Here is a 15,954-nt window from a genome sequence, read left to right on the forward strand (position 1 = left end):
TAGATCTTTGAGTTCATCTCATACAAAATGGGAGCAAAACCAAAAGTGTTGCGTTTATATTTTTGTTGAGTGTATACACACACACACACACACACATATACTACATACATCTCGTACATAATTCAATGACTGAAACATTGTTTAGAAAAGAATGCAGCCATTTGTGATCACACTAGGTTTTCTGTTTTTTATGTCACACCTCTGTGGATCAAAGCTGTTCAAACTTGATGCTCAAAGTTACACTTCTGTAAAGATTACCAGCAGTTATCTGCGTGTACAATTGAATATCATCAACATAGCAGTGAAAGGCAATCCCAAAACGCCGCAGTATATGCCCAAAGGGTGCCATATAAAAGGGAGAAAAGCAGGGGGCCTATGTCACTAAGGTTTGAGGTAGTGTTACTGTACAAAACGCAGAATGACTGGACAGGTATGGCATAAACCTCACAAGAGCACTTCCAGTAATTCCAAAATGATTCTCCTGCCTTTCGAGTAAAATACAACCCCTGGCAAAAATTATGGAATCATCGGCCTCGGAGGATGTTCATTCAGTTGTTTAATTTTGTAGAAAAAAGCAGATCACAGACATGACACAAAACTAAAGTCATTTCAAATGGCAACTTTCTGGCTTTAAGAAACACTATAAGAAATCAAGAAAAAAAGATTGTGGCAGTCAGTAACGATTACTTGTTTAGACCAAGCAGAGGGAAAAAATATGGAATCACTCAATTCTGAGGAAAAAATTATGGAATCACCCTGTAAATTTTCATCCCCAAAACTAACACCTGCATCATATCAGATCTGCTCGTTAGTCTGCATCTAAAAAGGAGTGAACACACCTTGGAGAGCTGTTGCACCAAGTGGACTGACATGAATCATGGCTCCAACACGAGAGATGTCAATTGAAACAAAGGAGAGGATTATCAAACTCTTAAAAGAGAGTAAATCATCACGCAATGTTGCAAAAGATGTTGGTTGTTCACAGTCAGCTGTGTCTAAACTCTGGACCAAATACAAACAACATGGGAAGGTTGTTAAAGGCAAACATACTGGTAGACCAAGGAAGACATCAAAGCGTCAAGACAGAAAACTTAAAGCAATATGTCTCAAAAATCAAAAAATGTACAACAAAACAAATGAGGAACGAATGGGAGGAAACTGGAGTCAATGTCTGTGACCGAACTGTAAGAAACCGCCTAAAGGAAATGGGATTTACATACAGAAAAGCTAAATGAAAGGCATCATTAACACCTAAACAGAAAAAAACAAGGTTACAATGGGCTAAGGAATGGATGAAAGTCATATTCAGTGATGAATCTCGAATCTGCATTGGGCAAGATGATGATGCTGGAACTTTTGTTTGGTGCCTTTCCAATGAGATTTATAAAGATGACTGCCTGAAGAGAACATGTACATTTCCACAGTCATTGATGATATGGGGCTGCATGTCAGGTAAAGACACTGGGGAGATGGCTGTCATTACATCATCAATAAATGCACAAGTTTATGTTGATATTTTGGACAATTGAAAGGATGTTTGGGGATGATGAAATCATTTTTCAAGATGATAATGCATCTTGCCATAGAGCAAAAACTGCAAAATCATTCCTTGCAAAAAGACACATAGGGTCAATGTCAATGATCAGATCTGATTTGATGCAGGTGTTAATTTGGGGGATGAAAATGTACAGGGTGATTCCATAATTCTTTCCTCAGAATTGAGTGATTCCATATTTTTTTCCTCTGCTTGGTCTAAAAAAGTAACCGTTACGTTTTCTTGATTTCTTATAGTGTTTCTTAAAGCCAGAAAGTTGCCATTTGAAATGACTTAGTTTTGTGTCATGTCTGTGATCTGCTTTTTTTCTACAAAATTAAACAACTGAATGAACATCCTCTAAGGCCGGTGATTCCATAATTTTTGCCAGGGGTTGTATTATGATCCACAGTATCAAATGCAGCACTGAGATCTAACCAGAACCGTATTGGTGTCCAAGTCCATTGCAAGCAGAAGGTCATTCACCACTTTAGTGACAGCCCATCTCTGTGGAGTGATATTTTCTAAAAGCAGACTGCAGTGGCTCAAAAAGATTATTGTCAGTAAGGCGGTCCACGAGCTGCCGTGAAACCACTTTTGCCAGAATATTAAAGCAAAATGATAGATATGATATCGGCCTATCATTTTTCAATACACTAGGGTCAAGATTAGATTTCTTAAGTAATGGTTTAATCACTGCAGATTTGAAACAGATCTAGAAGTTAATGAGAGATTAACAATTTCCAGCACAGTCAGTCCAAGAGTGGACCATAGGTCCTTAAACAGTTTTGTTGGTACAGAATCAAGTAAGTAGGTTGTGTTTTTGGTAGACCTTGCATGTTTCGGCAGCACACCCAGTGAGATACTACCAAATTCTGTAAATCTAGGTAATACCTCAGTGGATGCACTCACCTCAATAGCAGGGTGTAGTGGCTGGATTAAGGCATGCCGGGATATGTTTAAACTAATGTCTTCTATTTTCTTCTTGAAGTAATCCAAGAGGTCCTGTGCTGAAAAGGGAGAGCGACTTACAGGTGGTTGTCCATGAATAAGTGTTGCCACCATGTCGAACAAGAATTTTGAGTTATGCTTGTTTTTGTTGATCAGATCAGAGTAATAGTAGGGCTGCAACTATCCATTATTTTAGTAATCGAGTATTCTATCGATTATTCTGGTGATTAATCGAGTAATCGGGTAAAAAGTACTTTTGCATTTTTAACAACATCAACAGTACAGGGCTCTCCCTAAGCAATGGCACAATGTCGCTGCGTCATCATGGAGACTGTCAAATGTAGTGTATCCCTTTGTTTTCCTGGGTAATCATTTATTTCTTCACATATTTACAAGTTTTGGATCAGCCAAAGTCGGCCCAAAGTCTTGACATTTTGCTGAAATGGCGATGGGATGTACCTTTCTGTTTTTTGTTTTCCCCAACTTGTAAAATGTAACCATTTTAAGTTGTTTTTTTTTTTTTTTTTTTTTGAAAGGTTGGCGAACTGGGTCCCTGTGTGATTTCTTTTTAATCCCTCTTTCTCTGGAATTCAGCAGATGCATTTCAGCTGGAGGTTGAACATGCAAGCCTTGCAGTCAGTTTTTTTTCTTAATTATTATTATTTTATTTGAGTTACCATGTTTGTGAAGCATTGTGTGTTGCCCAAAAAAGCAAAACACTCAGAGTGGAGTGGACTTCTTCCAGAGACTGTTTGTCAGTGTGGTCGGGGACAGAGCTATGAGGGCAGTGCTGAGCTGCTCACATCGGGCAGAGAGAGGCAACCACCGGCCGCCGTGTGAATAGCCCCTCCCCATGTAGAACGGAGAGCAGGCAGCAGACGAAACAGTGTTTTTTAAAAAAACAGGCAAATACACTGCTTTGCTTTAAATGTGCATTAAGCTGTTTCAGATGATCAGCATGGACCATTTTTTCTCCTAAAAGGCTTTATTTCACTGTGTATCGTGTTGGAAAGCTGTAGCTATTGTGCTAATTTGATTAGCGCTTACGCGGTTTATGCATGCTCTAGTCTTCTGTTTGTTTTTGTGAAGACATTACAGCGCCACACACAGGCCTGGCATATGTACTACAACGTTAAACGAAGCTTTGAGGCACAGAATTTGCCTCCAACATTTTTTGTAATTCGAGTTACTCGACTAATCGTTTCAGCCCTAAGTAATAGGCCCGCTTTGTAGCCAGTAGCGCAGGCTTATAGTCTAAAACAGCATCACGCCATGCAAGGTGGAATAGTTCTAATTTGGAGCTACGCCATTTCTGTTCTGGACCTCTAGCCTTATGCTTGAGGTCACGCAAGTAACCACTGAACCAAGGTGACTGTGTTTTTGGAAAGTGTGGTTTTAATAGAGGTGGCGCAATCTTGTCAAGTGTAGTTTTGAGTGATGAGTTGAAACTATCCACAAGACTGTCTACTGATTGGGCATTTTCCAAAAGTGAAGCTAAGATATCAGGCAGTCTGGCTTTGAGTTCAGTCTTAGTTGAGGAGTCGATGCATCACCGTAGTGATAAACAAGGTTGTTGTTCCACTAAACACTGCAGCGAAACTGCAAACCTAATAAGTGAGTGGTCAGAGACCACCGATGCAAGAGGCATGATGTCAATATTCATGACAGCAATACCACGTGCGAGAACCAAATCCAGGGTATTTCCACTGATGTGCGTCGAGTCCTGAATGCATTACCGGAATCCTAATGCATTCACAATTTCCATAAATGATTTACAGAGGAGATCAGAAGGCTTATTTATATGAATGTTAAAGTCACCAATAATCAGAATGTTATCTGCACTCGTCGACAAGTTAGAAATGAAGGCACCAAATTCATCTAAGAATTCAGAATTCAGTCTATATACAGTGACAAAATAACATGGCTGATTTCCATTCTTCTGACCCTGGCAATATGTAGCATTGTGGGCAGAGCGGAGAATCAGATGCTCAAACACATTATATTTGTGACCCCCAACATCTAATAAGGTAAACCTAAATTTATAAATAACAGCAACACCCCCGCCTTGGTTCACATCACGAGCAACATAACTAAATGCATATGTCAGTGGGCAGGCCTCACTTAAGGGGGAGACAACTGTAGGTTTAAGCCAGGTTTCACATAACCCAATCATACCTACATGATGATCCATAATTAGATCATTAATCAACATGATTAATCATTGTTGAATAGAAACTTTTGAACTGTTACACACTGAAGGGCCAGCAGGTTCTTCTCTCTGCACAGGCTGGAGGACAGCAAGCCCTTCAGAGTTCATGGACAGAATGCTGCAGCTCCTAAGAGGACACCGGCCGGACTTTTTCAGCAGCAACTCCTTCCTCAGGTGTGTGCAGCACTGGCCAACACCACGATCACAGACTGCTGTGCACTTGTGGAGGAGGCCGACAAATTCTTCCTGGCTGGCCAGCACCATGGCATGACAGCAGCCACACTTGCCACATCACACGCAGCGGCAAAAGCCCCACACCAGCACCACCACCAACTCGCTTCTGTACTATATGAAAACATTCAGCTGGTCAAATGAAGTCGAACAAAATGCTAATGTTACAAAAACTAAGCAAATGATAGGAAACCATCAAGAATGACAGCAACACGAAATACGGAAGAATTGAGGTTTTCGGCAGCATTCATTCAAATTTTCTGACAGTTTAAAAATCTGATGAAGCGCCAGCTGCAGGAATGAAGCTGCGCAAAGGCACCAATGAAAGTCCAGATTTCTTTCATTTGGGCTTCGTTGCCCTTCGTTAAGTGCTGTGTGACCGGACCATAACTCATCAGTTTTCTCAATCCCTCAGTGTGACTACTGCATAATGGACAGAGCTTAACACGGTTCTAGGTCACACTCTGGGAACATCCACGGTCTCTGCTTGTGCTTATTACAGTTTACAGTAGACAAACATACTAGTAGATGTAAATGTTACATTAACCGTCTGAGTTCACCTCTGCAGCGGTGAGTTCAATATCACATCCACCAGCTGGACAACTCCATCCAGAACCTCTACCGTGGCGTCTCTGATGCACCTCCGCAGAGTGACACCTGGGGCAGAACACACAGAGTTATGAAGCGCGCTGACATACTGAAATAATATAGCCAATTTCCGGTTTTCTCAAATGAGTCCACGTGGTAACAAGAGATCTAGATCTAGGCCCAAGTGGGAGGTCAGCCTGGATAAGTCGGCCCTGTGGAAGTTGGCCCTGGGAGAACTGGGTCTTTTATCATGACATTACACCTATTGTATGCTGTATTTCACTTGATATTCACGTGAGGAAGCAAAACAACTTCAGCAATCTGCAAAAATATTTCACATCATGTTCCGCCTTAACTACAAACCTAAAAATCTGACATCTGCAGAAATGATAAAAAAAAGAAAACAAAGTGGTGATGATATCAGATAGACGAGTCCACAAATGGATTTTCCAAAAATATGTTGATGTCTAAGATAACGATCATATTAATGATCTTAAACTTAGGCTGGGCAGACACTGTACAATATTTTCAATCGTTGTACTTGGCTCCAGCTCAAACTGTATGACAAAACCTTCTTCTTCTTCTTTGTCTTTCGGCTGTTCCCGTTAGGGGTCGCCACAGCAGATTAATCGTTTCCATCTCACCCTGTCCTCTGTATCTTCCTCTGTCACACCAACCACCTGCATGTCCTCCTTCAACACATCCATAACCCTCCTCTTTGGCCTCCCTCTTCTCCTCCTGCCTGGTGGCTCCATCCTCAGCATCCTTCTCCCAATATACCCTGGGTCCCTCCTCTGCACGTCCAAACCATCTCAATCGTGCCTCTCTGACTTTGTCTCCAAACCGTCCCACCTGAGCTGTCCCTCTGATATGTTCATTCCTAATCTTGTCCATTCTTGTTCCCAAAGAGAATCTCAACATCTTCAGCTCTGCCACCTCCAGCTCTGCCTCCTGTCTTTTTGTTAGTGTCACCGTCTCTAAGCCATACAACATACCTGGTCTTACTACTGTCTTGTAAACTTTCCCCTTCACTCTTGCTGATATTCTTCGGTCGCAAATCACTCCTGCCACCTTTCTCCATCCACTCCACCCTGCCTGCACTCTCTTCTTCACCTCTTTACCACACTCTCCATTACTTTGAACAGTTGACCCCAAATATTTAAACTCATCTACTTTCACCACTTCTACTCCTTGTAACTGCACTATTCCACTGGGCTCCCTCCCATTCACACACATGTACTCAGTCTTGCTTCTACTGACTTTCATTCCCCTTCTCTCCAAAGCATATCTCCACCTCTCCAGACTAGAATCAACTTGCTCTCTACTCTCACTACAAATCACAATGTCATCTGCAAACATCATAGTCCATGGGGACTCCTGTCTGATCTCATCCGTCAACCTGTCCATAACCACTGCAAACAAGAAAGGACTCAGAGCTGATCCTTGGTGTAATCCCACCTCCACCTTGAATGAGTCTGTCATTCCGACTGCGCATCTCACGGCTGTCACACTATTCTTGTACATGTCCTGCACTACCCTAACATACTTCTCTGCCACTCCAGACTTCCTCATACAATACCACAGCTCTTCTCTTGGCACCCTATCAAAAGCTTTTTCTAAGTCCACAAACACACAATGTAACTTTTTCTGGCCTTCTCTGTACTTCTCCAACAGTATTCTCAGAGCAAACATTGCATCTGTAGTGCTCTTTCTCGGCATGAAACCATATTGCTGCTCACAGATCTTCACCTGTTTTCTAAGCCTAGCTTCTACTACTCTTTCCCATAACTTCATGCTGTGGCTGATCAACTTTATGCCTCTGTAGTTACTGCAGCTCTGCACATCACCCTTGTTCTTGAAAATAGGACCGCAGGGTGTAAAAGTTTAGAGTGTACGATTTATGTTCTCACACTATACGGTGCGATGTTCTGATGTGATCTGACTACTCACATTGTACATTCAATAACTCCACGTCGGACTCGTGTTTCCGGAAGCAAAACGTAAACAGAAGCTTTTCCCCCCTTTCGTTTTTTTCAAACTTTTACATTTCTTATTTTTACAAAAACTCTCGATGGGAAACATCAAATTTTTAACAAAAAAAAAAAAAAAATACAAGACTTTACATGAGTTGAAAAACAAACAGAAGCTGCTCTCCCAAGGTGTTTGCACATGCGCAGTCGGCTCTTAGATACTTGTAGCGCTGCTTCAACAATGTGATACCCTCACGAGGGCCGACCAGTATATCAAACAGGTTTGATTTTCATCCGACCATATGATTGCCGATCGGGAGGTGGTCGTGAGAGGTTAAACACAGCTCGTTACTCCATGTATACTGCACGATGCAGGACGCACGATTAAGCTGAAACTCGGCGCAATCCAAAAAATTCTTGCACAAGTGAAAAATCAGCTCAAAAAGGGCCAAAACTTGCACAGTGTAAGCCCAGTTTTAGTCTGCAAATGAATTCATTCAGATCAGTGGTCCTGGAAACGCTCAGGAATACTCCTTCAGCACGCACTTCTAGTGCAATGCTTGGTTGGTTCACTGGGCTCACGGCTGCACAGTGACGAATTTTTCTAAACAGCAGCTGTATTTTTTTCCCCACTCAAACTGTGTAACCACTGATCAAGTATCTTTAATTGACATTGTACAAGGGCTGAGATAGCCCCGGGTGGAGTTATCCTGGGGTTCACGTAGACACCGGGTGACTTCTCTTGTACCCATCCAAATATGCAACAAGGAACAAATATCAGTATGATCATGGCAAACTGAAATCCACCCTCATAGTCATGACCTGGAGTTTGTAAATGCAAACCAGGGTGAATGAACAAACTTCAGCTCTCAACAGTGAGGTAGAGGAGTCTAAAGTGACTGGACGGATCAGTCGGCTCTCGAAGGGCAACACCACATTAACCAGGACGTGGAATCATTTGATCAAACCACCCAAAAGAAAAAAAAAAAAAAAAAGCATGTTGCAATATGAATAAGACCAGAGAAATATTTGCAAAGAAAGCTCAAAATAAATAAACCATTTTCTAGATAATTCTGGAGTTTGGTGGATGAGGAGCCGAGGAGCCAGTAGTAGACCTGGGTTTGATTCCCACTCATGCTCCCTGTCTGTGTCCTTGGACAAGACACTTAATCTGATTGGTCTCAGTCCACCCAGCTGTAAATGGCTACCAGCAAGCAACTTGTGTCCCATCCAGGGGGATCCATAGACTCCCAGCCGCTTCACACTACAGAACCCAGAAATGAGCGCCAGCACCAACGGGGCTCAGGACTACACAGAACGCCTGGGTGTGGCGTGCTGTTACCTTGGCTCTTTGGCAGCCAGTAATACACTGTGGACAGAGTCAAGACACTCTTCATCATGGAGTCTGCTAACGTCTCCCCATCCTGAAGTGAGGGAGGAAAAGGTAAAAACAGATACAGTAAAACGCTTCATAATTAAAAACAATTAAAAACAGGAAGTGAGTTCTACTGTTAAAACCCAGAACTGGCAACAGCTGTTCTCACAGCAGCTGTTGGTGGATAAATAGAACCTCGCTGTGGCTTCACTTCTAAGCTGACCTGCTGTGATGGCAGCGGTGGTTTGGAGAAGGCCAGACTGAGTTTGGTGGCTTCCTGGGACACTGCCGTCACCACCTGGTCTGAGAACAAAACATTACAAGGTTCACGCTTGGGGAAGAGTCACCACAGTGCTCAATAAAACTTTACACATCATCCTCATGTGTGCACATTGTATTAACAGTCAATTTTATTTCTATTTTCACTATTAATTCTAATGTATCAGTTTGTTTGGCAACACAATTTTGTGATTAGAGATCAGACGGGCACCAGACAGTTTGGGCTCTTTCACATTGATGTTATGTCACAATGCCCCAGAAAAGCTCATCAGACACTTTAGAGGAGGGGGGAGTCAACAAGGAAAACTATTGGCTGGTTGCTAAGTATGTAAATTGTTGTGCTGCAACGCATTGTGGGAGTTGGGAGTTTGGGGGTTTTAAGTGTTGTTATTGTGGTTCTTGTTGGTTTAACAGTGTTGTTTATTTGTTTTGTAGTAAAATTAGTGAGTTTGGTTGAGTGTAACATTGTTAATACCGTAAATGTAAAGTGTAGTGCATTTGATGACTTGCCCCATTGTCTGTGTTGTTGTGTAAAGACAATAGCGCCTCCTTGTGGCAGAGTACAGAAAAGACAGAAGTGCTAACTTGCACTTTGTCCTTCCATGCAGCTTACTACACTATTATTATTGTCATTATTATTTAATAGGTTTTGCTATGTAATTAAATCAATATGGGCTTATGTTTATTTTATACTAACATGGCAATTGTATTGACTAGTTTTAATATAAGAACAGTGAAAGTTTTTTTTTATTATTATTATTTGTGGCACCCCCTCCTGGATGGATGGCACCCTTAGCAATTGTCCATACTGCCTATAGGCTGGGCCGGCCCTGCTTTTCAGACTACTAAAAGCAACCAAAGTCCCCCCCCCCCCCATTCATGGGACTTTCACAAGTGGCTCCAAAAGAATTATTAAAAAATAAATAAAATTACACTCAACTCAGAGTGTGCCAAAAGCTGGAGACGCTGAACTGTCCGTGTGTCAGGCTGGATTCTCCATCTGCAGTGGAAAATGAGCAGATGTTAGAGGAAACTTTCTACAGTTTTAATCGACTGGCAGAAACAAACATTTCCATACTAGTACTCTGAGTGAGTGAGGGTCTCAAATCTCCGATTCCTCGGATGTGTTGTTATCACTTTGTTTCTAACCTTACCTACCATCAATGTTTGTTACCTAGCCTTTGTGACAGTTTATTGGGCTTTATTTGTTTGTTTATAAATGTATGAAATCAAAAACAGCAACATGACAAAATGTTATTCCACCAAGAACTGGCTAATGTTTATGGATTAAATGTTGATTGATTGATTGATTGATTGATAGATAAGAAATTAACGACACTACCAACACATAAGTGTCATGAAAGTGTCAAACAGTTACCAAATATTTACCTGGTACAATAAACACAAAATCCACCGCAATGTCATTCATTACAAGTTAAACAGCAGGCTATCAGTAGTTTAGGAATGTGACTACTTCAGCGGGATAAATCTCAACTCTTTACAACAAATGAAGCAGGTCTGTTAGCGTACAAAAGGTGTGTCCCTCCCTTACATGGGCCTGACAGCTGAAAGTCTCCTCCGAAAGGCTAGGCAGTTGGAATAAAATACCTTGCCCAAAGGTATAACTGTTGTGAATGGGACTTGAACAGGTACCAACTTAAAATCTAATAAAAAGATTAATCTCTTTAAGAAAACTTATAATGCGTGAATGTGAAACATCTCTAAACAATGTCTTAAGATCAGGAACGTCATAAAAACTCACCCGAATGTGAGCAAAATCAACACATTCAAGCAGGATGTTTCACTATAAGCACGCAGTTACACGGTAAACAATAAGGCAGGGCGCTCGCTGCAAGTAAATATGCATGCATCAAGTGTAAATGACCTATACGAGCGCGGGTCAACACAATGTCTTCCCATCGCTTAGCTAGCGATAGACAATTAAGCGATTCAATGAGTGGGTGATGTTGATGAAGTTTATTATTGGGACAGAGATCCCATAACGTTTGCCATGTTTCTAAAATAATTGTTAATCTTCGGCTTTAGATCCGTGTAGGGTACATTTATTTCTGTAACATCCATAGCAAGAGCTTCTTTTGCCAACTTCTCAGCTTTTTCATTCCCCTGTATGACTAGGGATCCAGGCAAATATTACTTGCTTACCTAATGTACTGATGTTATACAAAGTTTCCAAAGCTGAACAATAAACAGAAGTAAAGTTTTGCCCTGCAAAGCTGTCAAAGCTGTTTGTGGGCAGTGTTTTCTGTAACACCCAAAGCCATTTTCAGGCCAAACAACTCGGCTGTATAAATTAAAGAACTGTCTGGTAATCTAATTTGCCGTTGAAGAGGGCCACTTGCAGAAGCTGCACCTACTTTATTCTGGTCTTTCAACCCATCTGTATAGATCTCACAATAATGGTTGTATTTATACAGTTGTATTTAGAATAATAGTAGTGCTACGTGACTAAAAAGACTAATCCAGGTTTTGAGTATATTTCTTATTGTTACATGGGAAACAAGGTACCAGTAGATTCTCACAAATCCAACAAGACCAAGCATTCATGATATGCACACTCTTAAGGCTATGAAATTGGACTATTAGTAAAAAAAAAAAACGTAGAAAAGGGGGTGTTCACAATAATAGTAGCATCTGCTGTTGACGCTACAAACTCAAAACTATTATGTTCAAACTGCTTTTTTTTTTAGCAATCCTGTGAATCACTAAACTAGTATTTAGTTGCATAACCACAGTTTTTCATGATTTCTTCACATCTGCGAGGCATTAACATGACCTCAAGTATTTTGACATTTCCAAACTGATCCATGATACCTGGTATGCGATATATAGGCCCAACACCATAGTAGGAGAAACATGCCCATATCATGATGCTTGCACCACCATGCTTCACTGACTTCACTGTGAACTGTGGCTTGAATTCAGAGTTTGGGGGTCGTCTCACAAACTGTCTGCGACCCTTGGACCCAAAAAGAACAATTTTACTCTCATCAGTCCACAAAATATTCCTCCATTTCTCTTTAGGCCAGTTGATGTGTTCTTTGGCAAATTATAACCTCTTCTGCACGTCTTTTATTTAAGAGGGACTTTGTGGGGGATTCTTGCAAATAAATTAGCTTCACACAGGCATCTTCTAACTGTCACAGCACTTACAGGTAACTCCAGACTGTCTTTGATCATCCTGGAGCTGATCAATGGGTGAGCCTTTGCTATTCTGGTTATTCTTCTATCCATTTTGATTTTTTGGTTGTTTTCCGTTTTCTTTTGCACCTGTGTATAAGTTTTCCCCTCTCCAATCAACTTGTTAATCAAACTACGCTGTTCTTCTGAACAATGTCTTGAATGTCCCATTTTCCTCAAGCTTTCAAAGAGAAAAGCATGTTCAACAGGTGCTGGCTTCATCCTTAAATAGGGGATACCTGATTCACACCTGTTTGTTCCACGAAATTGACAAACTCACTGACTGAATGCCACACTACTATTATTGTGAACACTCCTTTTTCTACTTTTTTTTTACTAATAGACCAATTTCATAGCCTTAAGAGTGTGCATATCATGAAGGCTTGGTCTTGTTGGATCTGTGAGAATCTACTGAATCTACTGGTACCTTGTTTCCCATGTAACAATAAGAAATATACTCAAAACCTGGATTAATCTTTTTAGTCACATAGCACTACTATTATTCTTAACACTACTGTACCTCATTTCTCCAAACTTGCTCAAAAAGAATACATCATTGATACAACTCTTTTTAAATGGCCTTAATGATAAATCAATTACTGGGTCAACGAGCATCCAAGGTGGAATATTAGGAATGCGGAAAGAAGCTATATTAATAGTACTGAGTATGCACAATAGAGCCACTTTATTACGTAAACCAAAAGGTTTAATAGCTGATGGCTTACAAGTATAGAAATTACAATATTGTGGCATAAAGGTACCACCATACATTGGATTGTGACAGTTATTTTTTAGTTTAATTGCGTAGTGTAGAGATAACTTTTTGTATCTTAAATGTAATGGTAATTCATTTACATCCACATAAAGGGACTGCACAGGAGAGGTACGAAATGCTCCTAGACAAAGTCTGAGACCTTGATTCTGAATTGCTATCAACTTTTCAAGATAAGACTTACGGGCAGAGCTATAAACTGCACAACCATAATCCAGTTTAGATCTAACTAGAGATCTATAGAGGCAAAGGAGTACAATGCGATCAGCACCCCAATCCATTTTTGACACAACCTTTAGCAGGGCTAAGGCTTTAAGGCATTTTCACCTCACATAATCAATATGTGCCTTAAAAGTAAGTTTATTATCAAAGATTAGGACCAAGATATTTCATCTGTTGAACTACAGGAATGATAGTGTCATTTAGTTTAACTTCAGGATCAGGGTGCACTGATCGTTTAGTACAAAAATAAACACATAGTCTTGGTTTGGGCTCTCCCTAGAACTGCCACCTTATCGTGGTGGGGGAGTTTGCGTACCCGGATGATCCAAGGAGCTATGTTGTCGGGAGCTTCGTGCCCCTGGTAGGGTCTCCCAAGGCAAATAGGTCCTAGGTGACGGGTCAGACTAAGGGCAATTCAGAAGCTCCCATGACCAGCATGAAATCAAGGACCGAGACGTCGCCCGGTATGGCGGAGCCGGGGCCCCACCCTGGAGCCAGGCCTGGGGTTGGGGCTCGCGTGCGAGCACCTGGTGGTCGGGCCTTAGCCCACGGGGCCCGGCCGAGCTCAGCCCGAAAGGGTGACGTGGGCCCACCCTCCTGTGGGTTCACCACCTGCACAGGGGGCCATGGGGGTCTGGTACGGACAGGACTGGGTGGTTTGCTTGAGCTGCTGCCCCCGCAACCCGACTCCAGATGAAGCGGAAGAAAATGGAATGGATTTACCACGTCAACAATGCTATTTATCTTCAATAAGAACAGAGTAAGGGATAGGATGCTGCTTTGCAGAACACCCATTTGGAATAAATGTCGAAAGGATAAACATTCCATTAGGGATAGGGTTGATCCAATCCAGTATCAGTATTGGGTTCCAATACCGACGTAATTCACAGATCGGAAATTTCCAATACACCTGCAGAGTTTTCCAATCCAGGGGCCACATCTGTGTGTGTGTTTCTGGTGAAACGTGTTGCTAGCTGTGTGTGTGTGTGTGTGGGGGGGGGGGGGGGGGGGGCAACATGTCCACTGAAACACTGCAAGGCAAGACAGCAATGTGCAATGTTTGCTCAACTGTTGTACCAAAACTTGACTAAAACTTTTTTCCTCCCAAAATGAGACGTCTTGCATTATAAACCTGACCTGCAGCACAGGTGTAAGAGCTCAGCTCATAGGTATGGAAACACATTCATGCCAATAATAATGTCTGAAAGGAAATGCTTTAAAACAAAAACTAACAGATTTTATTTCTGTTTATGTCCAGAGATCAAGGATCCACCATGTAGAGTTTATTATGTCCAGAGTTTAAGGATCCAGTAACCAATTTCATATTTATTTACTTTAAGACCCAATAAAATGTTGTTCAATTTCAATTTAATCAGCTTATAAAGCGCCAAATTACAATAAAAGCCATCTCAAGGTGCCTCACACAGAACAGTTCAACATAGAAAAATTAAAATAAATAAATAAAAATTAAAAAAATTCAAATACCTAATTAAAAACAGAAGTAAAAGAATAAAACATAACAAAATAAAAAAAATACTCATAAGAAAGAGAATAAAAACAGGTTTTAAGTCTTGACTTAAAAATGTCCACGGACTCCGACTGCATCACTGAGGGCCATGTACTGGATGAGATTGCCCACTCAACAAACTTCCCCCAGCCTTCTGGACATAATGAAGGGACGTGGGCTGTCGTACCTGGCTTTTCCCCTTTGGGTACCCCTAGAATGGCCAATTTTTACCTTGAATTTTCAAAAGCTCCCCCCTCTTCCGCACCCCCAGTCGCTTCGCTCCCTGGACATTACCACTATGCTAAAATTTTATCCTAGCTAGAACCCTGGGTTCAGTCCACAATTTCGTGCACGTGTGTATGTATATATGAAGATTTTATGTTAATAAATGCCCAATTTGGGATTAATAATGTGCATCTTAAAACAAACGAATATACTCTTATTGCCTGCAGCACACTATGACAGAAGGCTGTACTCTAACACCACGAAAATCTCCCCAAACGTTTGAAACATTTCAAACCAGCAGTCTTTTCAAACGATTCCAAACTGTTTCACCGCATTAAGTCTTGACAAATCATAAGAATTGTTCTTAGCGTGGGTCAAAACGGCACAAAATATCCTGGTTTATAACATTCGCGCTCATACTAACGTTATCACGTTTAGCTGGAGGTCTGCTAACTGGTGGCTAACGTTTGGTTCTTCAGCGACATTTACCTTTGACTCCTTCTCTAACGCACTGGATTGAGTTCAGCAGGTTTCGTAAAGGCACAGAAACATCTTCAGTACAATTATCACGGCTCATGTCAAACTTTGAACTCAAAGAAACGCAAACGAACGTGTTGTGGAACGAAATACGACAATAAAACCCAGTGAATGTTTCAGCGGGACGAATATAAATGATGCAACCCTCCAGTTACACGTACACGTACACGCACGTTAAATCTAGTGACCTCTTGTGCTAAAAATCTGCTACTGATTGTAAGATTTATGAATCGCCTTTTTAAAGGATAATAAATAAGGTTGGATAGGATTACTATGAAAGAATACACGTGGATTACATGTATGTATGTACATACATTTGGATTACTTGTAATCTGACTACTTTTGGATTACATTTC

At 41.2% G+C, this 15,954-nt stretch overlaps 1 protein-coding gene across 1 annotated transcript in view; it reads right to left on the reverse strand.

Moving 5' to 3' along the window:
- ccndbp1 (cyclin D-type binding-protein 1) overlaps window positions 1–15,746 on the reverse strand; it is a 34,536-nt gene extending 18,790 nt beyond the window's left edge. The window contains exons 1-5 of the mRNA XM_034165973.1: window positions 15,551–15,746; window positions 10,078–10,137; window positions 9,082–9,161; window positions 8,826–8,907; window positions 5,486–5,582 (exon numbers count right to left, since the gene is read on the reverse strand). Coding sequence (XP_034021864.1) covers window positions 5,486–5,582; window positions 8,826–8,907; window positions 9,082–9,161; window positions 10,078–10,137; window positions 15,551–15,638 — 407 coding nt within the window. The 5' untranslated portion in view covers window positions 15,639–15,746. The remainder of the gene's footprint in view (window positions 1–5,485; window positions 5,583–8,825; window positions 8,908–9,081; window positions 9,162–10,077; window positions 10,138–15,550) is intronic.
- Between the last annotated feature and the right edge of the window lie 208 nt (window positions 15,747–15,954).

The sequence above is a fragment of the Thalassophryne amazonica genome, chromosome 3 (assembly GCF_902500255.1).
Source record: "Thalassophryne amazonica chromosome 3, fThaAma1.1, whole genome shotgun sequence".
NCBI lineage: Eukaryota > Metazoa > Chordata > Actinopteri > Batrachoidiformes > Batrachoididae > Thalassophryne > Thalassophryne amazonica.